Source organism: Alosa pseudoharengus, unplaced genomic scaffold, assembly GCF_046254945.1.
Source record: "Alosa pseudoharengus isolate Yale_2024_CS ecotype anadromous, Long Island Sound unplaced genomic scaffold, YU_APseudo_1.1 YU_APseudo_1.1_scf_9, whole genome shotgun sequence".
Classification (NCBI taxonomy): Eukaryota; Metazoa; Chordata; class Actinopteri; order Clupeiformes; family Clupeidae; genus Alosa; species Alosa pseudoharengus.
In genome coordinates, this window is record NW_027468881.1 from 11,302,464 (window position 1) to 11,329,481 (window position 27,018).

At 47.5% G+C, this 27,018-nt stretch overlaps 1 protein-coding gene across 2 annotated transcripts; it reads right to left on the bottom strand.

The window, feature by feature from the left end:
• Positions 1-689: 689 nt before the first annotated feature.
• On the bottom strand, positions 690-25,972 carry baz2a (bromodomain adjacent to zinc finger domain, 2A). Of its 2 annotated transcripts, XM_076277005.1 has the most exons (30): positions 25,820-25,972; positions 23,589-23,718; positions 22,019-23,404; positions 19,479-21,605; positions 18,661-18,963; positions 17,657-18,169; positions 17,467-17,527; positions 17,107-17,215; positions 16,763-16,864; positions 16,323-16,548; positions 15,622-15,683; positions 15,465-15,530; positions 14,795-15,187; positions 14,004-14,258; positions 13,595-13,809; positions 13,324-13,398; positions 12,710-12,890; positions 12,476-12,538; positions 12,069-12,213; positions 11,151-11,854; positions 10,445-10,715; positions 9,935-10,090; positions 9,492-9,652; positions 8,947-9,012; positions 7,935-8,218; positions 6,228-6,363; positions 5,986-6,132; positions 5,089-5,339; positions 4,161-4,304; positions 690-3,187 (listed from the first exon to the last, which is right to left on the bottom strand). In XM_076277005.1, the coding sequence occupies exons 2-30, from the start codon at positions 23,716-23,718 to the stop codon at positions 3,022-3,024; spliced, it is 8,898 nt and encodes a 2,965-aa protein (XP_076133120.1). In that variant the 5' UTR covers positions 25,820-25,972; the 3' UTR covers positions 690-3,021. The 2 variants fall into 2 exon arrangements, with proteins under 2 accessions (XP_076133120.1, XP_076133119.1); XM_076277004.1 differs by lacking the exon at positions 25,820-25,972 and having other exon boundaries at positions 23,589-23,724.
• Between the last annotated feature and the right edge of the window lie 1,046 nt (positions 25,973-27,018).

A 27,018-nucleotide genomic window follows, 5' to 3' on the forward strand; every position in this document is an offset into this window, starting at 1 on the left:
GCTTCTACGGAGCACCTAAGGGGACATGAGGGGGGAAAAAATCTAAAGTTTAGTTTCATGTGCTCACACGAAACCTTCATGTGCGCATATGAAAAGGTTTTGTGTGAGCACATGAAAGCTTCGCGTGAGCACATGAAACCAAACTTTAGATTTCTTTTTTGCTCAGTAGGCTATTGATACTTTGTAGGTTTTACATGGGAGAGCAATGGGCCTTATTAGTCTATAAAGACTTTGTTTGAAAGTCAACATTATATTAGCCTACTATATGATGCTGCATGATATAATGTTTATAAAATATTTATAGACTAATAAAGCCCATTGGTCTTCTATGTAAAACCTACAAAGCATCAATAGCCTACGTTTCAGGTACTCACACAAAATCTTTTCACGTGAGCATCATATGAACGTTTTGTGTGAGCACATGAAAGCTTTGCGTGAGCACATGAAACTAAACTTTAGATTTCTTTTTTGCTCATGTCCCCTTAGGGGCTCCGTAGGCTTCAATCCAAGGAAATGCTAAAAGAGAACGCAGAGAAAAAAAAAATAATTTGGTTGATATATTGCATCAGACGGTTGGTTTGTCATTGGGTTGGTGGACCTTTTAGTATCTAACCTACCACCATTTATATATGGTAAGTAAAGTCTCAGTACAAAAGCACAAGAAATACAAAGCATGCGACAGACGAGAGTTGTCTCTACTAGATGTGGTTTTAATTCAGCTTACAGTACATTCTACAGATGCACATGTTACATCACCTCGAAACAACATGATCATTTAATGCCTCCTCTTAAAAACGATATATTGGTCCTAAAAATATAGAAAGGAACAAATTTAAAGTCACAAAAACTGTACATTATTAAAAATTCACTAAACACCACATTTTGGTTGTTTTTTTATTAGCTTTTTCATTTTTGTAGAAAAAAAACAATGTCCCTTTCAGGTTGCAAGGAACACATACGGCATATATGCACTTTCCTATTGATAAGGTGGAGTTCAGTGTAAGAAACTACATTTAAATAAAAGCCAGTTGTGTTATTTGGAGTCCTGCTTGTCATGATCCCACGGGAAATTCAGTGACTTCAGTGCCAGGGTGTCGGGTGTTACCAGAGTTAAGAACACAAAAGCAAAACCAGAAAGAAAACAGCTGTGCACTCTCTCATAACATCACATTTACCAGTAGCTATGCGTTTTAAACAGTTAAAGTCCTATCAGCCAAGCTGTGTTAGTTATCAATATAGCCTTTGGCCAATTCATGTCCCGTTTTACATCAAGTGGTCTATGCAACGTCTGAGAACTTGTGTGAGGTTTTGTGACCTTAGCCACAGACTGGTAACTGGGTACCCCAGATCCAATCGGCCAGACGCAGTGTAGTCGGAGCACAATGGAAGAAATGTAGAAATATTTAATTGTTCCCAGTAAATGCATCTGAACAAGTGCGGTCTGGATACGTTTAACATTCAAAGCCAATTTCCACCAGAGCTGTACAACTAATGAGGCTTTATTTTGAGGCTGTTTTCGTCTGTGACGGCCCTGGAGAGTTAAGGTGTGAGAGCGAAAGAGAGCACACTTTAAAACAGTTCTGAACGTACGTACTGAGAACTAAGCAGCAGGACCGCTGCGACTGTCATAATTAAAACCAAACACTTCCAATGAAGGACAAATATCGCTGACACATAATTAAACTTTCTGTATTCCAAATGTATATACATAACCTTTCTTTTTTTTAACCAATATTGAATCAGTCTATTTCTCTTTTTGACAGACTACTGAACAAACTGGCAAAAGCTTGGGACAGAGGGTTGGGACGAGGAGAAGGATGGGTTGGCGGATCAGGGTAGCTGCTACACAAGCTAGCAGTGCGAGCAAAGGGGGAGGTAAAAATCACAACCATTATTATCGCTTCAGTGCTGCTTATCAAGATCCTCTAACATGTGGTCACACACTTTCTTCTGACGTGATTGCCATTGCCACAAAGACTATGATTAGCTAAAAGAGTTGGAAGGCGGCTATCAGTTAAAAGGAGGGAGAAAAGCTTAGTGGGGGAGAGAACAGAAATAGGTTAACACCTCCAGTAGATGATAAAACAGCACTCTACAAGAAGCAAGGGAAGGAGGAATGGAGGAGAGGGTGGGGAAAGGGGTGGGGTGCATTGCAGGTGTGCATGATCGAGGATATATAGTTTTAAAGGATAAATGTTCCTTTTAAAATCACTTTTACTGGCCATTTCATGAAATCACCTATACATCTCTACGGTGTGGTCTGTACAGAGTCACTACGAGCTATTGCTATTAAATAATCCCAGCTATTTTTAATCTTTATATGTATATAGAATATATAATAATAAAAAATATACTGAGAAGGGGGGGGGGGGTGGTAAAACAGCCTCTAGTCGTGGAGACAGTCACCATTTCATGTGACAGGACGTGGGAGGCACTCTGTCAGGTGAGACGCTGTGTAGAAAGAGGCCAGTTTCTCGTCCACTCGCTGGTCCAGGGGTGGGCAAGAAACCCGAGGGTCCTGTCCACAGGGTTGTGTCAGAGAGACGATCCAACCGTAACGGAAAACGCAGAGCTGGCAGGAGAGGCCAGAACCGAAACAGTCCTCTGGTTCCAGACCAGACCTTGCGAGCGAGGAGGTGTGTGAGTGAGTGCCTGTGTGTGTCGTCATGAGAGGAACGTGTGGTGAACGGGTGAATAAAATTAAAAAATGAAAATAAAACGGAAGTTCCTCTCATGGTGGATCTCTTCCTGTTTAGGCTTTGTTTTGCCGGCCTGAAAATGTCCCATGCTTGAGAACAACGATGATAGAGGAGGGAAACGAAAAAAAAAAAAGACAGAAGAACAGGATAAACGGAAGAATAATAATGAACAAACTCTAGATATATCTGTACATTTATGTATACAAGGGTCTAGGAGGAAGCTCCAGTAGCAGTCTTGGGGAGGTATGGGAAATGTAGGCGACATTGACATGGGGGAGGGGCAAAACAAGGCCCTGCCCAGGATACAGCCAATCCTGGGATCTCATTTGTCCTTGTCCCTGGTCTGGTAGAACTCTGCCCAGCGGTTCTCGAAGAAGCGTCTCATGGAGTGTCCGGCTTTGCCGACTTCTGAAGTGTCCTCGTTGAAGAGCTCACAGTTGTTGAACACCAACTGGGCATCAGCAGCAAACTCCTCCACACTGCAGTACCTAAGGGCAGAATAGAGCGGCGGGAACTGGTCAGTCAAACCTGAGGAACAGAAACCCCACAAAACCAGCAGTTCACTCAGAAACTGACCTGCCCTTCATCTAACACCAATCCTATATAACTGCAGTCAAGTATAATAAATAATGACCTCTCGCACTCTCTTGAACATAATGTAACATGCCAGGTCACAGATAGGAGTTTTCCACCGACAGAGAACCGGTTCTGTTCCTGTTTGCGCACCAACATTTGAACCATTCGGAGCATTTCGACCAAACAAAAACTGGTTCAGAACGTAGCATTTTGGTTCGGAGCTGGAACCAAAAAATAGTTGTTGTTTTTTGCGAACCGGAGTGGGCATGAGTTCTCCCTCCTTATCAACTGTTGCCATGGGTAAACAAAACTAGTCAACTAGCACTACACTGCAGACGTTAACTAGCATTTTACACAGTTCATTTCTGCTGTTTTTACGGGACAGCCATCATATCATCCTCCTGTTCATCAATCATCTCATTAACTTTTGTTTATGCATGCAACAACAACCATTGTTGTCGACGGCTCACTACATAGCACCATGGTTCAAAACGTTCTGAACCCAACCAGTTCAAGAACGCGCTCTCTGTCGGTCACTGTAGACTAATTCTCGATATCGCAAAATCGTAATTTCCTCTTGACATAAAGCGCAGTCTAAAGGCTGCACTCGGTGAAAACACAACCACATGGTTGTATTTGTTCATTAAAAAGGTCATAGAACTATTCTGATGAGCTTGACAGAAAGGCAAAAGCGTTACAGCCTGAAGACAGCTAAATTGAGAGTGTCCCTACAACCTACCAGCTGGCACATAGATGACCCGACTGAATGGTCAGATATTCAGTGTAATTTTTTGCTTTGTTTTCACAGAGTTCTCTCAAGTTGGAAGTGGCCACAATGTCGAGAATATGTTGAACATAGTCATGTTCACATGTGCGGTCCCTTACCCTCCCTGCAGCAGTCTCTCCCTCATGGTCAGGAAGTCCATGGGGTTCTTGATGATGCGGCGGTATCCAGGAACCAGTCGCGGGTTCACTGGCTCTAGGAAGGGCCAGGCGTCCGCATGTGCCTCCATCTCCATCAAAATTATCCTGAAGGTCAGTAGGTCAAAAGTTAACATCGGACTATAATCATATGCAACAAACATTCCTGAATATTGGTTTAAATCAGTTGCATCTCACTGGTCACTGCATAAAATGACTGGGGGTAAACCAGTTATCAATAAAAACATTGTATTTGCAGACAAAATACAGATTGACAATCAAGCAGGCACAACTGTTCTATTATAAGTTATACCCTGAATATCACTCTTTTTTGCACTTTGTTCCAAATGTAGAATCTAGGGCCTTATACGGGGCAGCCGTGGCCTACTGGTTAGCACTTCAGACCTGTAACCGGAGGGTTGCCGGTTCGAACCCCGACCAGTAGGCACGGCTGAAGTGCCCTTGAGCAAGGCACCTAACCCCTCACTGCTCCCCGAGCGCCGCTGTTGATGCAGGCAGCTCACTGCGCCGGGATTAGTGTGTGCTTCACCTCACTGTGTGTACACTGTGTGCTGTGTGTTTCACTAATTCACGGATTGGGATAAATGCTGAGACCAAATTTCCCTCACGGGATCAAAAGAGTATATATACTTATACTATATAAAATCAATAGGCATGCAGTACAAAGTTTTAATGGTCCTGCCATCCTACAAAGTTTAGCGCAAGCTAGAAATAATACTTTAAGATATTAATGCCCAAACAGGGCTTCCAAGATCTAAGGGCAAAGAAAACATGAAAACAATCTGAGACAGTGCTGCAACTATTTTGGTATCCAGTTAACCAGTAAACCAGTATTGTCTGTGAGGTGTCCTCGTCTCTGAGCTGTACTCACTCGCAGTAGGTGAGGTCAGGCTGGTTGCGCGTGGTCATGCGCCGGCGCTTGCTGGGCGAGATGCCGGAGTTGCCGTTCGTGCTGCTGGCGGACGACGAGGGTCCGTCCTTCTGCCGCGTGCTCATGCCGGCCAACCGTCGGGGGCTTTCCTCCTCCTCAGAGCTGTCGCCTATGTAGGCGCCCAGACGACGCTTACGCCTGCGGGCCCGCTGCCTTGCCGAGCGCTGAGGCCGCATCTCACCGTCGTCCATCTAGAGTTCGGCCGAAAAGGAAGAAACCGAATGAGATGGATGGAGAATAAGTCAGCCCGAGTCACCCATTAATCGCATTCAAACATGGAAACAGACTTGTTCTGGACTTTCAACCTGTTACTGTTCACCATCACAACCACAATTAATCAATAGAGTAGCGAAGCCTTGATGTAGCGTTGTCAAGGCAGCAATTCCACTGAATCTAAACAAATCAAGCTAACCATCGACTGGCTGAGACTTTGTTTTCCTGATCCCTAGACAGTTTTTGTTCCTACATTGTGACCATAGCAGTGGCTTTCTTAATGTATTTAAATAATTTTGCAACATTTCTAAGACGTTATTATTTTTTTTTTACACTGCAGGATTCACATACTACAACATATATTCATACCAACACGATCACATTTGTGACTGCAGAGTTTTATTTCAGTATGGGTTTCCTCTGTAAAAGAGACCTGCATATAACACATGTCTAAATGCAATACTGACGATGCCACTTTGAAAGTTTGTTTAGATCCAGTAACACTGCAGACATGGAAACAGAACGTCACACACTTTAGTACTCTATTTAATCTCAATTCAGCCTGCTGCAATCAACTGCCTACATGTGATTGAAGGGAGAGGGTTGTTAAACGCTGGGATTTACCTTGGCAACGCAGATGGGGCAGTACCAGTCTCCCTCGGGCACTTCTGTCACCTTGGGTCTGAGGCAGAACATGTGACAGCCACGGTCACAGCCGTCACAAAGCAGCAGGTACTCATCATTGTCCCCTTTACGACACACCTGACAGGTCTGAGATGGCACACAGACACAACAGACAGGCGATGAGAAATGACACACTGAAATAATGACTAAAACTTCATTATGTTTATCTTCAATTCCCCTACCACTTTGACAACTGATTTCTCCCAGGCAATGGCCCTCTCCAGCTGAATAATGCACAGCGAGAGCTGGGCAGCACTTCGGCAACGATCAAGGCCCTGTCGCCACGTCCTCAGCCTTGGGGTGATCTCCATCTCCAAACTGCATCAGGATAGTGATAAGGAGGCAAAAAGAAAGAGATAGATGAGTTGGCTGTAGCACATCATCAAGCTTGTATTGAATCTCAGACTTACAGTATGTTAAGAGAACAGGGAGAGCCCTGAAGCTATTCAGTATGAGTTTGGGTTGGAGCATTCCTGGACGAGCCCCCAAAGTTTCTGATCTAGGGGAAGAGGCTAAGAAGCTACCAGGGAGTTTGATTGACTCAATCATTTACTGCCCCACAAGAAAATGGACTTCATGTATATTAACAATGTGTAACTACACAATATCGGCCTATTGTTGGACTAAGAACACCATGCTGATGTTATTGGCAAGAGTCACAATTGCCAATGGACTTATTATTGGCAAGAGTCACAATTGCCCATGGACTTATTATTGATGTTGTCTTTGTCTGTGTGAAGCACTTTGAGTAGTCTTTGTGTTGGATCACCATACACACTGTCCAGACAGATGCACTCAAATCTATCATATCCATGCGCAGAGGAGGACTTTACCATTAGTCAGGTCGGCAATTGCCTTGGGCCCCGAACAACCAGGGGCCCCATGAACACCTAACAATACATACATAATAAAACATAATAAACGTATGGTTAAGCTTATTCTTTTAATCTTAAATAATCAATAATCATGTCATTCTAAAAACGCGTAAGCTAAAATGGAATCAGAATGCCTATAATTAATGAGTAGCCAGTGTCTCAGCTCCCCTGCCCCCACTACAATGGATTAATCCTTGAGCGCATCTACGGAAGATTTAGAAATATTCTATAAGTGCATCTAAGATGATTCTTAGGATAGAAAAAGGTAGAGAACTGCCTTTTCGCCTTGGGTCCCATAACTGACCGATCCCGCCTAGGTCGGTCAAACATTACGGGAGTAGGCTAGAACTGCATGCTATCTGTGGTACTAAGTATAAGTATAAGTATATATACTCTTTTGATCCCGTGAGTGAAATTTGGTCTCTGCATTTATCTCAATCCGTGAATTAATGAAACACACTGCACACAGTGAACACACAGTGAAGTGAAGCACACACTAATCCCGGCGCAGTGAGCTGCCTGCAACAACAGCGGCACTCGGGGAGCAGTGAGGGGTTAGGTGCCTTGCTCAAGGGCACTTCAGCCGTGGCCTACTGGTCGGGGTTCGAACCGGCAACCCTCCGGTTACAAGTCCGAAGCGCTTACCAGTAGGCCACGGCTGCCCCAACCTAGAATGATGACCAAGAGATGAGGTTTTGACTATTGATCTGTGACCTCTCTCTCACCTCCAAACTAAGCTTATTATGACCATCCAGAGCACGACGAATGATTTCTGGGCAACATTTGTCCCTTAGTCTCCTAATAGTTGGCCACCCAGTGCCAATGTCACTTGGACATTAGTAGTGATTAGCTAACTATGCTAGCTATCTAAGAGACTGACGGCGGGCGCCTGTTCGAGCTTGTGCGGTTAGTGCTAAATTTAAAACTAGGCTCATTTGCGTTCAATGGGCGGGACTAGGAATCGGTCAATTGCCTAATCTGCCAGTGTCTGTGTGTACCAGGCATCTCACTCACCTGCCCACGTCCATAGGGACATCCTCCCCTGGAGGTGGAGTGAGAGGGGCCAGCTTCACCACCTCGGTCAGGTTCCACAGCGGCTCCTTCAGGTAGCGGCGCTCAATGTTACGCTCCAGGTTGGCCAGCCTCAAGACGGCCAGATCCAGCGGGTTGTTGGGCACGCGCAGGAGGTCGGACCACTCGCGCTTCGTCCTAACGATCCAGTCGTCCCGCGGGTCAACCTCATGGTCGTAGAACTCCAGATCTTTGCGGGTGGAGTCTGCCTCTGGGACTGTGTACGCCTAAAGGGTGCAATAAGGAAGGAATAACTAATCTGCCTGATCCGATAAGGGAAATAGCTCATTGTATCATTACAGTTTATAGCTTATTGTATCATTACAAATAATACAATGATTTGCATGCCTAACAGAACACAGGACAGACTTTCCCCATAGTTAAAAAACACAGACGGAAACACGGGTAATCAGTTAATACTTTGTGCAGTTTTTACTAGACACCAAAAGAGAGAAGAGAAGGAGAAAAGACAAAGGCTTAATACTTTAGACCTACCATTAGAGGTTACAGGGCCTAGATAAGGATTAAGTGTTGTCCATGGCCTAATTATATTTCAAACATTGTCCTCAACATACAATATTAAGTATCAAGTATATTTAAAATGTGAAGTAAGTTCAGAGAAATTCTTTATATAATTATCTCATAAATTGACTTTTACCATGGACATCACGAAAGCCTTGTCCAGTGTAACATGCCTTGAGCTGGTTTTAGTCTTGGAAAATGTTTAGCCACTACACAGGACAAGGAGGAGTAGTGGAAATGGAGGCAACTGGAGAGGAAGACTCCCAACAAGGCAGTATGAATTTAGCGTAAATTATTTAAAACTATTTACTAACTAACTAACTAGGTGACATGTAGAAATCGAAATGGTGCTTGCAGTCAACCCTTGTTAGTGAAATCAGCCATGTTGGTTCAAATCCTTCCCTCCCTGGTTCCAGTCTCCCGCATACTGTACCTGAAATCCTGCCACAGGCTCCTCCGTGCTAGGCTCTGTGTCGCTCTTTCCACTCTGGGGAGCCATCTTTGGAATATAAATGGTGGAAATGTGATGTTGTGGTGTGTGCGTGCTGTAGCTGCACCAACAAGCTATACAGCACCTCCCTCTGGTCATGCACCAGAAGTGCACCCATCAATTACACAAGATAGGGAACGTTATGTACCCAAGATTTTCTTTCTCTTATTTACTCACATATGTGAAAGATATGAATTAATAAAATTTCTCATAACCAAACTATTAACAAATCATGTATTTACTTGATTTGTTATAAATAATTCAGTCATCACTATATACTTGACCTGATGTATAAACTGACAGACCAAGATAGCCACAGTTTTTTTGGGGGGAAACACTTATAAAAACAGGACCAGATCTTTTAACTTCATGTTGCAGTCGGTGACTCGTGGTCAGAGATGTTGGTGTGCCATCACCGAAAGAATGTATGCAAAAACTTGACACTTGTGTGCACCCCTGTAGTAGACTGCCCTCTCCTGGAGTCTCACCTTCAGGTGGAGATCTGCTGCCGCCACACGCTGCTCCAGGTCCTCCACCCACTGGAGGGCGCTGATGTCAGTCTGCAGGGCTTTAGGCACCTCAGGCCAGGGCTGATTCAGAACCTCCAGCACTGAACTGCCCTCTTCCTGTGCATGCTTGAACACAGGGTCTGAGAGGAGGGGACAAGAAGGTGTGGGGTGAGGGGGGTTTAATTATATGCTTACAGATTTGTTAGGCTGCACAGTCTGCACAGTCTAAGCAGATTAACCAACACAACACATTCTACTCACTCTGGCTCTGAGTGTACATAATGCAAAACCACTGTCAATTCTTGACAACCCCCCGCCCCAAAATGTGTAGATACAGATAAGTAAAAATGTAGCAAACAATATGGAACTGCGGAAGAGGCTGCAAAGCAAATGTGAAGAAATAAAAGGGAAACGGCTCTTACCACTGCTGGGTCTCGAGCACACCTCGGACAGAAACTCCAGGTGTTTGGTCAGGTGCTTGTGCAGCACCTTCTCCCGGACACCACGAGGATGTAGAGCCTGAAGGACCGCAGCAAGCTCCTCTGGTGCCTTCACCCACCACCAGCCTTGAGCCATTTCTACACACACACACACACACACACACACACACACACACACACACACACACACACACACACACACACACACACACACACACACACACACACACACACACACACACACACACACACACACACACACACACACACACACACACACACACACACACACACACACACACACAATCCTTAACATCAGCAGATTCAGCTCAAAGTCAGACATTTGGAGAACTGCAGCAACTGATTAGACAATATACAGTAAACATGTTCATTCCTAATGACACAAAGAGTGGTTTATACTAGCATACCAGCAATCAACAAGACGCTAGAAAAGACTGGTGTTGGCTGAGGATAGGTAAAAAAAGAACGGACCTTTAGGAATTGGCTTGGCTACCAGCTGGGTGAGGTACTTTTGCTCGATCTCACTGAAGAGCGTGGAGGGGGGCCTGCCACGACGCTTGCCTGTGCCGGGGCGGGAGTATGGCCTGCGCGCTGGGCTGCTGCCTCTCCTCCTCCGCCTGGTCGGCTTCTGCACCGGCGTGGAGCATGCTGGAGGAACGGGGGCCGAACCGGGCAACAGCGGGAGAAGCGCGGGCAAATCAGAAGTCAGGGCTCCAGGCTGCACGGGACTCTGTAACGGAGTCTACAAGACAGGACAGACAAAGTGTGAGAAAGGACAACCGAGACAGTTTAACATTTATCCACACGCAATTTAAGCTCCATTCACATATGCACCAACTAGCGACCAGAGACCATGCAAAATTATTAAATTATTCTTGCTTTAAGGCATAACATGCACATTGATAAGTGCAATATTCCATGAACACCTTATGTCTCTTCGGAGTGTGCTGAAACAATCACATTATCGTTCTGTGATAAAAATGCCTTGTTTCCCCAAAACAAGGAAATAAGGAAAAAAGGAAAAAACGTAAAAAACGCATTAATAGTAATATAATTGAAAAAAGATTGAAAATCGAATCGACTCATGACTTTAAAATCGAAAATGAAATCGAATCAAGGATTTGGAGAAACGTGACACCCCTACATAATACTGTTAACGTTTTTGAGCAGGGCTGACCTGTGTGAGGGGGGTGGGGGCAGCCTGCAGAGAGGGGGTGCTGGGGGGAGCGTCCTTCATCAGAGAGGTGGGCGAGGTGGCGTTGGGAGAGGGCAGACAGGGCTCGGACAGTGCTGTGGCATCGCTGGGCGTCTTGGGCAGCAGTGGGAACCACTGGGCCTGCTTCTCAGTCAGCTCCTTCACGGCTTCCTTTGACAGGCCGCCGTCCTCCGGGACCCTGCCTCCTGCCGCGACTGCTGCCAGGACTGCTGCAGCGGTGGATGGGTCCTGGGCGCCAGCAACCTGGGCCTGGCTGAGCCATGCGGTGACCGCGGCCTGGGTGAGGTCGGTCTGGATGCCTGCCTTGGCCGTGTCGGCCAAGGACTCCTCGCCGACCGACTTGCTGCTGCGGCGTCGCCGGCGGCACTTGGCGGTGCGCAGGTGGAGCTCCACCTCGGGCTTGATCTTGCGCGGGCGCCCTCGGCCCCGGGGACTGCTGCTGCTCATCAGGGACGCCTCGCCGGGGAGGGGGTCCACCTCCGTCGGGGAGACCCCACTGCCGCTGCCGGAGGCACGGGGGGAGCAGGAACGTGGCGTGACCGCAGTGGCAGCAGGAGCGACGGGGGTGACCGGAGACAGAGGCTCCTCAGATTTGACCTCCACCTTCACCTCCTTCTTCACATAGACCATGGGCTCATCTGTGACTAGAATATCACTGCATGAGTCTGCAAGGAGGCAAAAACATGTGGCATTCAGAAACATGCATACATCACATGTTAAAAGCTACTTAAAAGACTGGATCGAGAACAAGTTCAAAACTTCTTAAGAATGTGGATTTAAACAAAAACTACTCAAAGCTAAAATTATGCAGCTAAAATTATGGTTTACAAGAGAATACCCAATCAAGATAAAAGCCTTGTTTGGCAGGGGCTGACTTACCCAAGATCTCCTCTGGTCCTTCCACCAGGATGGACCCCATGTGAGGCATCAGCCAGTACCGGCGGCGGTAGCGGTCCTGGCCCAGGGACACTGCACGCAGGGAGTGAGACGCCTGCTGCAGCTTCTTACGGAAAAACACTTGGCGCTGTAAAGATGAAGAACAATCCATTATGGTAAAAGAGTAGATGCCTCATGTTCAACTTGACACACCATATTGATAATTCATCTGGGAAATGTGTGTGTGTGTAAAAAAACAAAAGCACGCACACACACACATATTATAACATATATATTATACACACACACACACACACACACACACACACACACATATATACATATATATATATATATATATATATATATATATATATAAAAACACACACATCTATATTTATTTTCTTTACCTTGGTTAGCTTATCGATCTGTCTCTCCAGTTCTGGAATGCTGGCGTTGGTTGGGCTTTCAGCCTGTGGGTAAAAGCACATAGAGAACTGAGCAGAGTCCCATCACACCTCCATCATGCAGTATAGTTGCTCTTTGACTAAAACCATGCCCAAACCCAGGTGACCCTCTTGGTCAAGCCCTCCCTCTCCCTGAGCCTGCTGACCAGTGGGTCTTCTCCTGTGGCCCTGTCGTACCTCAGTGAGTTTGGGCTCCTCTCGCACTCCTCCACGTCCGTGCCGGGTGCTCCTCTCCAGCAGGGTGGTCTCCTCCAGGCTCTCCTCTTCGGCCGTTCCCGCCCGCGTACTCCTCCTGCGGTCCTCTATGCACAGCTCCTCCTCAGAGCGACCTGTCCGACGCACCAGAGCAGCCTTCAATCTGACCACACACACACACACACACACACACACACACACACACACACACACACACACACGTTAGAAAGTTATTAAAAACATCCCCATCACAAGTTGATATGCATGGGTCAACCAACAGTTGCTCGACATATCAATAACAGACATCATAGAATTAATGTTACATGTGCAATCCCTCTATTTCATACGTTGCCCATGGATCACACACCACAACACGAAGATAAGACACACTGGGGAAACACACACAATCACAAACTCAATCACTCACTGGCTCACTCTGGATGCATGGACAGTAAGAGCCATTCATCTAAATACACATTAAAGTCCTCTGAGAAAAGCAAAGATGGCTGAGGAGTGCCACACACACACACACACACACACACACACACACACACACTCTCTGAGGGTAGATCAGTAGCGCATGTTTCAAAACTTACTTGCGTAGTTTACCCTCAATGATCCATTTGTTTTTCCTGTAGGTAGTCATATTCTCCAGTGTGTTGTCAATGTCCCTGTAAAAATAAGAGTGGAGAAATGGCATCCGTAAGTCATGAGAAATCATGTAAACCTTCATGTGAGAGGGAGTTTTTAACTCTGCATTAGGCAGACTCTAATCTGAAACCATCTCCTTCAAATCAAACCTTAAGAGAAAACTTAACAAGCTAACTGACAACATGTACGCTGGGAGAGAGAGAGCCAAATCCTGACCTCGTAACGGTGTTGCTGGCGTTCAGCTCCTCCACCATGAAGGCCAGGATGGCGGCCTTAACGTCTGGTTTGAGAGCCTGGAATGTCTTGGTGCGGAGGCTGTTGCAGACGTCGAGCTCGAAGCCGTGGGATTCCAGAAAGATCCGCAGACACTCCGACACAGTGCTGTAGCTCAGCTCCAGATCCACCAGCTTCTCCCCCAGGATCTTCACAGACTAGAGACACACGGCAAATGTGCCACAAAAGTTACACAAAGAAATCAACATTTACACGTGGTAGTCAGGAAGTGAGTCAAACCAAGAAGCAGAATAATGTTATGATATGTCTACTTCACCTTATATCAACTGTAAGCAGCATCCATAAAAACGAACTTAGTGACAAAAACGTTAATATTTTCATGAGAACGTACCTGATAATAGGACGGCAGGCCTGGGTCATGCAGCGCGGCTTCCACCAGCTTGATGAGCAGGTCCATGACCTCGCCCTGGCTCTCCCCCACGCCCAGCAGGCCCTCCTGTAGGGTGCTGAGGCTGGGCACGTCCTTGGGGACCTGCAGGCCCAGCACCTTCCCATAGCTGTGCAGGAACTCCACCACCGTCAGGCAGTGGGAGAAGGCCCGGCCCGACAGCACCACCCCAGGGATGCGGGACAGCTCGGGGAAAGGCTGCTCACAAACACGGAATGGGGAAGACGAGAATTAGGACATGATGTACATTCATTTCATCTCCAGCTGGGGGAGAGGGAAGGCTAAGCCCTAAAAATGTCCATCAGACAAAATTCACTTGAGTTCCTCCTCAGTTTAACAAAAACTGGTAGCACCATTATGTCAGTAATAGAGGTATGGAAGTAAAATGTATGTGCTGTGTCTGGTTCAGTAGTGGCGAGTGTCTGTCTCTGTGTGTGTGTGTGTGTGTGTGTGTGTGTAGAGGGGGATTTAAGTGGCCTGCTTCAAACAACGTTTTCAGTCTCTGCACTAAACAGCAGCCTAAACAGGTAGGACAGATGGTGTCTAACTGAGTTAAACATGTATCACATCTTATCTCTGACTCATGAGTAGGGTTGGGCACCGGAAGTACCAGTTCAGGCACCGGCAGCATTTTAAAAGTATCGATTTAGCACCGGTATCGGATAAAACCCAAACGATACCCAACCCTGCTCATGAGACAGAACTGCCTTATAGAGTGACACTAGCGCCCCCACCTGGTGGTCCGTGATGCACATGTCCTCGGTGGGCTTCTTCAGCTCCTCCAGGATCTGCTGCTGCCTCTTCCTCTCCTCCAGCCTCCTCTGGGCCTGTGCCCGCCGCTCCGCCTGCCGCTTGGCCGCCAGCGCGGCCTGGGCCTGGGCCTGAGCCTCCGCCTGGGCTTTGGCCAGCGCCTTGGCCTGACTCCGAGCGCTCGCCACCCTCTTCACCTGCCCGGCCTTCTCCAGCTCCTCGGGTGTCTGCACGCGCCTCTTGCGCCCGGGCTTCTTGGGTTCGGTAGCGGGCGGGGGAGTCTGCTGGTCAGAGGGCTGCTGGGACTGAGGTTGCCCGGGCTGGGCTGGTTTCTCCTCGTCTTGGGACTGGTCCTTTGCCTCCTTGGCTTTCTCAAGCTGGGATTAAATGGAGAATGAGTTAATCAGAGACAACTCTGTTAAAGTTTATGACTTATGGAGAAAGTACATAATATATGATCACAAAGGTGATTTCTTGGGTATATTTGTAGGCCAAAATTAAAAAGTTATCTTAAGGTCTCAAAGTAACAACATGACGAAACAAGAGGGCATCCACCACTTAAATGTAGGACTGTAGGAAGTTGAAAAGTGAAGCTTTAGCCACCCTACAGTATATCTCTATGAGAGACTGAAACTGGGCTGGTCTGGTTCATACCTTAGCTTTTTTGACCAGCTGTCTGAAAATCTTGTTCTTAGCATCTTCCTTGCGCTTGAGTCTTGCCTAAAATATAAAGACAGACAGGTTAAAAATTATTATCAGTAGTGTAAATGCAGGTTATGCAAACGTAACATGCTAAGCAAGATGACTGTACCTTTCTCTTCATTTTTTTCTTGATCTTGACCAGTTTCTCCTTGTCCTCATCAGTAAGTACTTCTAAAATTGGTTAAGGATTTTTAGTTATTGATCTTAAATTATTAAGAAAAAGTGCAAAAACAATATGAACATTCATCTTTAATACTATATAAAATGTAAGCACCATTATGACCCAAACCAGAGATCATACTCCCAAACCTCACCCTGAGTAGCCTGAGACATACCAAAGCATAATGAAAGCCAAATATATCAGGATAGTTAAGCATTCATGTTTATTTTTGTGTTCATTTAAGTTCTGAGGTGCGTTCAAATTTGGCAAACAGTGGCGAACGTTAATGGCAAACATGTTTTCTCTGAACAGTTAAATTTGAACGATTTGGTGTAAACATTCCATTGCAACGGTAACACATCGTCCAGCTCCACTGTATGTTCGCAGAGAACTACCTCCTCAGACTGTTTGCCTGTGTTTGCGAATTTGAACGCACCTCTGGTCTGCCCTGGACAGCTAACAACAAAAACGAAAGACGAAAAACTGAAAGTGTTTCATCATCTCTTCCACACTATAACTAAAACGAAGCCAAGAAGCCTTTTCTCCGATAAACAAAAAAGATTCCACTTCATCATTAAACACAACAACCTATCCGTCTTGAAGCCGCCCACTTGACCCCCACACACACTCGAACCCTCTCGGCTCCTCACCTTTCGCTTGCAGTCTCTTCAGCATCCTGGCGTCCACTTTGCTCAGCAGGTCCACCGCGTTAGTCTTGGGTGGTCGGCCAGGCCGGCGGCCTGGGGTGCCTTTCGCCCTTCTGACCCGGGCGCGCGGCTTCTCCTTGTCTGGGTTGGGTGGGCGGCCACGCCTGCCAGTGATAGCCATGATCATGGAGGGCACTTCTTCATTGGCCAGTAGAAACCACTTCAACCCCTGGGGGACGACAGAGGGAATCAAACAGGTCACAAGCTGAAACTGGCTTTAATTGTGAAGGGGGCCTGAAACTACCACATTTAAAGTGCATGATGCAAAAACAATAATGTCAGACACCTCATCATTTTGACCTCATGACAACAAGCAATGCTTAACTACACCAAACACACTCAACTCAATGAAACACACAGACTCCAGATATGGCCTCACTGACCTCAGGTGAATCACGCTCCTCGTAGAAGTCTCCCACAGGCATGCGTGGGCTGAAGCTGAAGTGCTCTCTGGTCACAACCCCACACTCATGTCTTCGCAGGTACTGTAGGAGGAAGAACCACACTATGTCAGACAGAGACAACCTCGCCAATACGACTGGTAAAAAACCTATTCTGCTTGATTTAGTAGTCTTAACCAACTAACCCTCATTTCAACTAATTTCTACTAATTGAGTGCATAATTGAAAAGTTAAAATGTTTTTATTGATATTGATTCCTGAAGAGAGAAATGCACTATTTGGTGTAGAAAACACCAAATCAGCGATGTATGGTGTGGTCTCTTCACCTTGATGATTTCAGGGAACTGTTTCATTCTCCTCCCACAGGGACTGTAGTACCAGGTCTCTCCCTTCAGCCGGTCCTCAAGCTTCTTGACACGGACCTCCCTCTTCCACCTGACACACACACACACACACACACACACACACACACACACACACACAGATCGCCAGTCAGCATCTTGCAGATCACAGTGCCGTCCGCAGTGGAGCTCCACTGCACTTAATTCAGCAGAGTGACGGGCAAAGCTTCAGGAAGAAAGCGCTGAGATCAGCACCAAGACGAGCTCAGAAGCCTGGAGGAATCGCAACAGCAATAGGTGGGGCAGAAAACACCAGCGTTTGAGAGAGATGTGGAGGGCACTTACCCGTGCAGAAGAGGAAAGTGGACCTGCTCCTCTGTGGCAATCCTTCTCTTTGGAGTGTCTCCTGCAGGCCAGAAACAAGTACCGGTACTGGTGAATAATAGTGCACAAACAGAAACACTGCACCATACAGTGTGTGTCACGTGTGTGTATGCGCGTCGGGGTTGGTGGTGGTCATTCTGTCAGGCTGTACCTGTTGTGGAGCCCTCCCCATCATCTTTGTTGTCCTGTTCAGCTTTGGGCGTGTCCGTTGGCTTGGCCTTGGCTGCTTTGGGCGGTTTTGCAGCTCCGTCCGTGGCCTTCGGCTCCCGGGGCTTCCTGGGCTTCCGGATCTTCTTGGGCTTGGCGGGCGGAGTCTGACCGCTCTCCACGCTGGGCTCTCCATCAGTCTTGGTTGGAGAGGTGGTTGCCGTGGCGGTGCCAGCAGCAGGTTGCTTGGGCTTCCTGGGCTTCCTGGGCTTCTTGGGCTTGACAGGAGTGGCCTGATCGGCCGCCGGGCTCTGGTCAGCAGCTGCTTTACCGGCGTCTGGTGAGCTTAGGAGTGGGGTCACCTCTGTAGTGGCGGAGCCAGATGCATCGTCTTTGGAGAGCTTGCGTTTCTTCCTTGTTCCGGCAGGTTCTTTGTCCTCGTTCTTCTTCCTCTTCCGTTTCTCCTTCTCCTCTTTGGGGGCCTTTGCAGGGGTCTTCTTCTGAGAGGCCTGGGACGCTGGAGAACCCAGACAAGAATATTTATGAGACGCAAAACCTCAAATAGTTGCACTATGACACATGGTACTATACAACACATAGAATTTGTAAAGTTATGTATATTATCCTCATGCCAACCAAGCCAAGAGGAAGGAGACACGAGTGACTGAAAGTGATTAATGATGTGCACTCATTTATGTGCCAAACGGAGTAGTCTGGGTAGCCTGCTGAGAGAGCATGAAATCGTAGAATGACAAATGTAATTCCCTCAACATGATGTTGACAACCTCTACAGTGTAAAAACATGAGACCAACCAAGATGCAAAATGCTGTACTAGTAGTGAGGACGACATCACCTAAACAAGTCAGGAGTGTCGGAGTGGACAATGCTGTTACCCTGCATCTTCTACAGTGTAAAAACATGAGAACAACCAAAATGCAAAACGCTGTGCTAGTAGTGAGGACAACACCCAAATGAGTCAGGAGTGTCCGAGTGGACAGTGCTGTTACCCTGCTTCGCAGCGGCTTTGCCTCTCTTGGCAGCAGGCTTCTGTGGAGGGGGTGTTGTTGCCACGGTGACGGCCGAGGTGGACAGGGGCAGCGGTTTGGCTGCTAGTTCCGCAGGGCTGGGGTCTGCCTCTGCCGCTGCCACTACCGTCTCCTGCCAGCCCTCATCAGCACTCACTGGGGTGCCAGCTGTGCCAGGCATGAGCGCAGCAGCAGCAGCAGAGGCGCCAGGGCCGTCTGGAGCGTCACGCCCATCGCCGCTCGCCTCCACAGCCTTCTCCTGACTCTCGCTGCACTCCTCAGGGGCTGCAAGAGGACAGCGTGACATTGAGCATGTGTGAGGACACAGGACAGCCTTCCAGTTTTCCATTTATAAGGCTGAACATGATCATTCTAACCACCTAACTCTAATCCAAAAATGATGCTGATGGAAACATATAGTGAAGGTATATAGTATAAATATAGTGAATAAACAAACAAAGGAATTAACAGAAGAATAAAGTAGGCATTGGCTAAGGAGATGATGTAGATTCAGATTGTGAAGATGTGGTCTAAGGGTTTGAGCTCTACTAACAGCTTATCCATCAATCAGTCATCATGTGGTTTGTCTTTTGGTTACTTACAGATAGGGCTAAACATAAAATTCACAATGAAAAAAACCCCAACAGTAACACATGACAAACTACAGAAGCAAAATCATTTAAAAAAAAAATATATTAAAAAAAAAATAGTTACACAGTAGAGCCAATCAACCAACTAGCACAAACATCACCACACCAGATGTGCACACCTGACCCTTCCCAGTTCTTTGATGCACTCACCTTTACTGGGCAGTCCCGAGAGGTTGTGGTTGTCCACTGACATGAGTGAGGTATCATTCTGTGAGTCATCACTCACTGAGTCCTTCAGGCAAGAGCGGTCCTCCTCTGTGCCAGACTCCCTGTTGCTCAGACAGCTGTCCATGGTCTCGTCAACCTGAGACGAGTCGCAATCCTCCTGGGTGTCGTCAGCCGGCACGTGTCTGGAGTCCTCTGTGGCCGAGTCCTCTGTAAACATGGAGGGTTCGTCCGTGCATGAGGTGTCAGCCATCGAGTCATCGAAAGTGTCCTCCATGACACTGGTGTCCTCAGCCTGAGAGCTTTCCAGGCGCGTTGACTCAGCCACGGAGGTGCAGTCCAGAGAATCAGTGTCGTAAGTGTCATCAAGTGAAGCAAACTTCCTTGGGGTGTCGTGGTCTTTTGCCGTTGCAGGGGCCATCCCTGCCTCGGGGGGAATGTTCTTGGCCGGGCTATCGACCTTGTGGGCCGGCATCTCAGTACCGCCATCGCTGAGGCCTTCATGAGACTTGGAGTGTGGAGTCGGGGTGGAGTCCGACTTTGAAAAGCTGCTGACAGCGACGTCCTCATCGGGCAGAGGAGCGCTCACCTCCTTTTCGCTGGCAGCTAGGCAAGAGGAGTTCTTGCCAGCGTTGCTGGCGTCCTGCTGGACCAACCCTTGTGAGGCTTGCCCAGCGGCCTGAGGAGGGGAGGAAGAAGTGGCCTTGGAGGCCGGAGGCGGCACCGAGACACTCGGAGCAGACCCTGTCTGAGAGAGCGTGGGGACAGCAGGCAGTCCGGAGACAGGCTGAGGAGGTGGTGGAGGTGGCGGCATGGAGCCGCCCGGAGGAGCGGTGGCGGCCTGAGTCGGTGTGGACACGGCGGGGAACGCCGAGACCGTCTTGGGAGGTGCAGCGGCTCCAGGGGGAGGCGCACCGGGAGCAGGAAGAGACACAGAGGCGGCCTGAGGGGTGGCGCTCACCACGGGGGGAGAGGAGGCCGCGGTGGGAGGCACGGAGGCGGCACGGTGGGAAGCAGCAGCCGCCGGAGGAGGAGGGGGTGCCGTGGAGACGGGAGCCGTGGGGGAAGGTGCCGTGACGGCAGCAGGAGCGTGCCCAGAAACGAGCGCATCAGGAAGAGACTTGGCCGCCTGAGACGACGATGACAACAACGACGACATCTGGGGTGAAGGGATGCCGGCCTTCTGAGGTGATGCGGACAACGGTGATGACGCAGGGGCCTCTTGGGGAGACCAAGAGGTCGCAGATGCCCCCGAGGGAAGAGCAGGAGCCATCGCAGGAGGCGCAGACGCCGGAGAGAGAGGCTTCGAAAGCTCTCCTGGCTTGGGGGTTTGAGCCACCTTTGAGGGCGAAGACACAGGGGAGTGAGGCTTTGCCTCCTGAAGTTTGGGGCCTTGGACCATCTGAGGAGGTACGTAGGCCACCTGAGAGTGCGGCGAAGCCGACACAGGAGGCGCACTCGTCCATAGAGGAGGTGCCGACGTGGCTGGAGCAGACGGGTGGGTCGCGGACTGGACCGTGGAGGGCGAACTCACTGCAGGAGGAGGCGCAGGAACCGGAACCGGAGCCGACCTCGAGACGTGGGTCATCAGAGGGGGAGGACCCGGCATCAGCTCCGGCGGTCCCCCTCCCATGGAGGAAGGCGACATGCCACCAGACATGGGCCTCAAGCCCTGGACCATCAGTGGCGGAGAGGAGAGCATGGGCGCAGGAGCAGACACGGGGCTCCCGTGAGGACTCTTCGGCCCGACCTGAGGATGTGCAGACGTGGAGGTGGACGAGGAGGAGGGCGGGGGATCCGTGGCGCTCATGTGATGCACGGACACCACAGGAGGAGAAGGAGGAGGAGGCCCTGACGGAGCCTGACGCGGAGGCGTGGACAGGAGCGGAGGAGGCGCAGACACGGCCGAGTGCATGGCCTCCCTCATGTGGAGCGGCTCCACGTCCATCCCCCCGTGTGGCACGCGCTGGCAGTATTCACTGGTGGGCACTAAGAGGTGGCCTGAGGGCCTGGCCGGGTATCCCTCAGCTTTTGGAAGCCGCTGGGCAACAGATGCACGCTCCACCCCGTTGTAGCCTTTGTCCACCTCTTTGTACGCTTCACCGAGAAGCCCTTGGGGAGCACAGGAGAACGAGAGAATTAATCATGGATGACCCCATACACAGAAGACAGATGATTATGTCATCCTGTCAAATTAAGTCTGTAATTTACTCCTCTAGCGTGAAAGACTGGGAGGACTGCGCACGAGAAAGGACATCCGATTGCTTAAATTATCACTTAAAATATTTCATTATAGTGAATTTTCAACTTTACATTCTACCGCTATGGAGTTTATGTGCAGGTTAATGTGTGGCAGAAGGACAGTGTCACAAAGTATGGAGCGAAGCTGCACACAATACAAACACAGTTTCGCAAGACACACACAAACAATACACATTTTTTTCCACCTCACAGGTCACAAGATATGCATTTCAACAATTACTTTATAAAATTATAAATTATATTACACAACACAATATAATCACCTTGCATGACTGAAGGCAGTGGCACACTGCTTCCCAGGGGGCTGTCCCGGCTCTGCGGGGAACCACCGTCAGGTATAGCCGAGGGAGACATCATGGGTACCTGCATGGGAAGGGGGCTGCCCGAGGCGCCATGGCCCAAGTGGTGGTGCTGAGGACTCCCCCTGGGCGGGGTGAAGTTCTGGGACGTGGGAGGCATCATCTGAGACGTCGGCTGGGGGGCGTGCTGGGGGGATGGGAGTGGTTGGTGTTGCTGGGCCGGGTGCTGTGGAGAGGGAAGGGTCTGATGCTGGGAAACATGTTGTGGTGAGGGTAAGGTCTGGTGCTGGGAAACATGTTGTGGTGAGGGTAAGGTCTGGTGCTGGGAAACGTGTTGAGGTGAGGGTAAGGTCTGGTGCTGGGGTGGGTGTTGTGGTGAGGGCAGGGTCTGATGTTGCGGTGGGTGTTGAGGTGAGGATAAGGTCTGGTGCTGGGAAACGTGTTGTGGTGAGGGTAAGGTCTGGTGCTGGGTTGGGTGTTGTGGCTGGGGCGATGCCAACTGTTGGTGCGTGGATGGGTGTTGGGGCTGGGGCGATGCCAACTGTTGGTGCGTGGATGGGTGTTGGGGCTGGGGCGATGCCAACTGTTGGTGCGTGGATGGGTGTTGGGGCTGGGGCGATGCCAACTGTTGGTGCGTGGATGGGTGTTGGGGCTGGGGCGAGGGTAAGGGCTGATGCTGAGACGGGTGCTGGGGCTGAGGTGAAGGCAGAGGTGGGTGCTGGGGTTGATGCTGAGGCTGGTGCTGGTAGTAGGGCATCCCGTTGGGCACCATGCCATAGTGCTGCTGCTGCTGCGCGTGGTGGTGGGCATGCGGGTGGTGCGGGTGTGGATGGTGGGGGTGGTGGTGCGTGGGAGGCCCTTGGTGTGTCATAGCTGATTGCTGGTGGTGCTGGGCGGGTGACAAGCCTGGGTGCACCTGGCTCTGGTAGCCTCCATACACACTATGGGAGTTGTAGCCCATTGCCATGGATGCACCTCCCTGTTGCTGTGTTGGGGTTGGCCTGTTCCAGTACTGTCCAGCCCCCAGGCTAACGTTAGGTGCCCCACCCACAGGAGTCTGGTGGGAGGCCCCCATGGCCCCATTGACCTGATACTGTCCGTGGCTCTGGAAGTGGTGCTGGTTCTGTTGCAGGACCCCTGGGGAGCCCTGCTTTTGGTGCATGCCGTGAGTGGACCCTGACGACATGGCCGGGCTGTATTGGGGCTGGCCCCACAGGTAGTCGTAGGCCATGCTGCCCTGGTGGTGGTGGTTGGTCATGTGTGGGTACGATGACGAGGTGGGGTGTGGGCCAGGTTGGCTGGTCCCAATTGCAGTAGTGATGCCATTCACATTCATGTCGCCGTTTATATCTGCAAGGACATTTACAGATGATTAGAAACACAGAGGAGAGAACAGAATAGAAAAGCATTCGGTTCATTACATTCTCTAAAACAAGACTTAAAAAAAAAATGTAAGCAAATGTGCTGAGAAACAACAAAAATTCAATTAACACAAACAGCTCAAAGTGGTGATGGACACACTGCCGCTACTCACTTTTCCCTTGCTGGGGGAAGCTCATGGAGGACCCATTAGTATAGAGAGACTCCCCTGAGGAAAGCTTCAGTCCTGAGTTTGCAGACACAGACGAGTGTGGGCCATAGTTAAAATGATTATTTGCTTCCATCTGCATGAAACAGAAAGAAACATAAGAACATATTGTGCACCTTACATTTCAAGCTCACTAAGGCAAGTGACATTTCAAAGAAGAGCGTATTTTTGGAGACGATGTAAACAATGGATGTTATATTCCCCACTCAAAATACATTTATCAGAGGAAATACGCTGTCTTAATTTCTGCATGTCCGTTTGCAATTCTACATTTTATTTTTTATCTTTGCTTTTAACGCCAACGCACAGTAAGAATGAAAAATAAAACTTAACACGCACAAGGGAAATTAAATTGTATTGATGAGGGCTTTCAAGTTACTTGACTAACAACCAAACAACACCCTCTTTTAAACAAATATCACGGCAATCTAACTCTCGCATAACAGAAATAGTATTACCAGACCATAACAACGGCAATCACTTAAGATAAAAGTAATTACAAACAGAAGATCGCAAGAGTGCGCAACCGAATGCTGGATTATGATGACACGCTGTGGCCGACATCACAAACATTTCACTCCCACAACTCTTCCCTAAAATGTCGCAGATAACGCGGATGGGATGCCCTACCGTGTTTATAATGGACACAACAAGATCCCCTGCAGCTGACCACACAGCCAAGCAGGCGATGCTTTTATTTACAAGGAACGTTATTGTGCTGTGGACCGTTGGAAACATGGGAGAAAAGAATAACGATCGTACATGATGTTCAGATAAACGAATATTAATACATCAACATTGCCTTGGTTGATTTCCGTCCGTGCTACGGCTTGATACATCATTAGCACTCCAGCTAACCCAACCGCAAAAATAACATCCCGCTAGCTACAGCCAGGCAAGTGAGCAGGTTTCAAGCGTAAACATTTGCTTTAATTTCTGAAGCTGCCGTTAAGCAACTGATAGTATCTACAAATAACATGTACAGTAGTTTCGACTTATACGTATGATATCAACAATGCCGTCTTATTAACGTTGGTGAGCTACTTGCCATTAAGAAAGAAAAATGGTTAGCAAACATGCTAACCAATACATGTGACCATGCGCTCAGCTTTACGCGAGTTCCCTACCTAACCATCTCCTTATATACGGGATAGCCAACATCCAGTAAAGGGAACAGTCAATATACACCTCAACCATTCTGCCTATCTTTGACCGAATACGTCCTTCCATTCCCAACAAATACCAGGAATTATAATCGTCAAACAATAACACTAGACAATACAGCTGTATTCCTTAATCTGTCCGTTCAGTAGAACTTGCTCACCAACTTCTTCCAATGAAAAAGATTAGCCAGCTAGGGCGCTAGCCAACACTGGACCCATTTATCGCAGCTAACGTTAGCTACAACGCTCGACAAAAAGAAAACAAAAAAGCCTCTGCTAGCCATCGGGCTCTATACAAACGGGGGTCCTAAGGAAAACTGTGACTTGACAAATGAAAGGGGTTGTTTCGTTATACGAGAGAAGGTAAAACACCACCGCAACTCTTGAAATAAATATTTTAATATGTAACGTTACTAACAATCCGACAGATTAGCGAGCTAATGTTAATGCTCATTTAATAACGTCATTTCCAACTGGGCCTATTTAGCAACACCACGGTTAGCATTACTGGTTTGTTATCTTAAAATGCTTTCGGAAACAGTACAGTTCAACCAGAAATTTCCACCATATAGAATACAATAATACAATAAATATATGGATTATTAATACTAATAAACATACATTCACGAGGTGCTTAATTATGCAAGCCCTCGTTAGATAACGTCAAATCCAAGGTTATTTAAATAATTAAAGAAGTTAAACGTACAGATAATCAAGCTAGCTAATGTGCAGCGCCCGCGTATCTAACCTTAACATCACGCGTTTCATCTAAAACCAGACTGTCAGAAAGTTATATTTTAATAGACGACACGATTTACCAGCCTTAACGTCACATCAAATTGACGTTTATTGTGTTTATTTTATGGGATGCTCTTCTTTTGTTGATAAATTCACATTGTTTTCCCGTTGCACTGTGAAGGGAATATCTGAAGCAGCATCCTTCACACGCATACACACACACACACACACACACTCAAAACTTCTCCAGCAAAAATGAAATTGTATCTGCCTAACCTTGTTATCCTTGGATATCAAAGGCACTGAAGCCTCTGACACTCCGACTGAAGAAATATATGGTTGAAGATGGTGCAGGCGATGTAAATAGTAAACAGGTATTCGCTAACCTTTGGGTCTCAAATTAGCAAACATGGCTGGTGTGTTTGAGCGCAGCCATGATCACAGAAGAGAAAGAAACCGAGCTGAAAGAGGAAGTGAATGGTGCCCGTGCCCTACACACTGCAGGGTGTCTCATGAGTACCGGGTCTTAACGCCGACATATAAATGCCTAGTTTGGTGAAAGGCAGACACCTGTCAATTAGACTGAATTAGGTTGGGCTGATGTTATGATTTAATTTTTTTAACTGAACGTGCCTGTGGGGAAATAAACGACCCTTCTGCTAAATCCTATTTTTTGCTTGAATACATGGTTCCGGATTTTTTATGTATATATATGGTTATGGTTATGGATACACTTTTGTCCAACGTGACATAGGCTTACAAATACAAAACAATATAATACTTCAATTTAACAGTCAACAAATTAAAACTAGACTATAATAAGGAGAATAGCAATAATAAACAACAATGTCAATTCAATCAATAGCCTAATGAAATAAACAATGAAAATTAAGGGAAAAAGCAATAATAAACAATAACGTCTATTCAATGAATAATATAAAAATAATAACATAGTAGGACTACATTAAGGAGAATATCAATAATAAACAACAATGTCAAATTAATCAACAGCCTAATGAAAATAAAACAATATTATACAAACCATAACGCATAAGAAGCGCTTAATGAACTAAGTGCATGTTGAACAGATATGCCTTAAGAACCCTCTTAAAAGACCCACCATATATATAGTAGTCAATTTATATTTGTATATATAAATATAGTCAAAAGTTTGGAGACACAAAACACATAATTGCAAAAGGGTTTGCACATCAGATTAGTAAACAGAATGTGCTTTTGGAACACTGGATGAATGGCTGCTGATAATGGGCAATGTAGATATTGCATTAAAGATCAGCCATTTCTTTGTCAAGAATCATTTTGCAATTACATATGTAAGCATAATGTAATCTGAAAACTGCTGCCCTGATTTATAAAATAATGCAAATGATCTCAGCTGGCATTCTGTCTATAATATATATATATATATGTGTGTGTGTGTGTGTGTGTGTATGTATATATATTAGGGCTGTCAA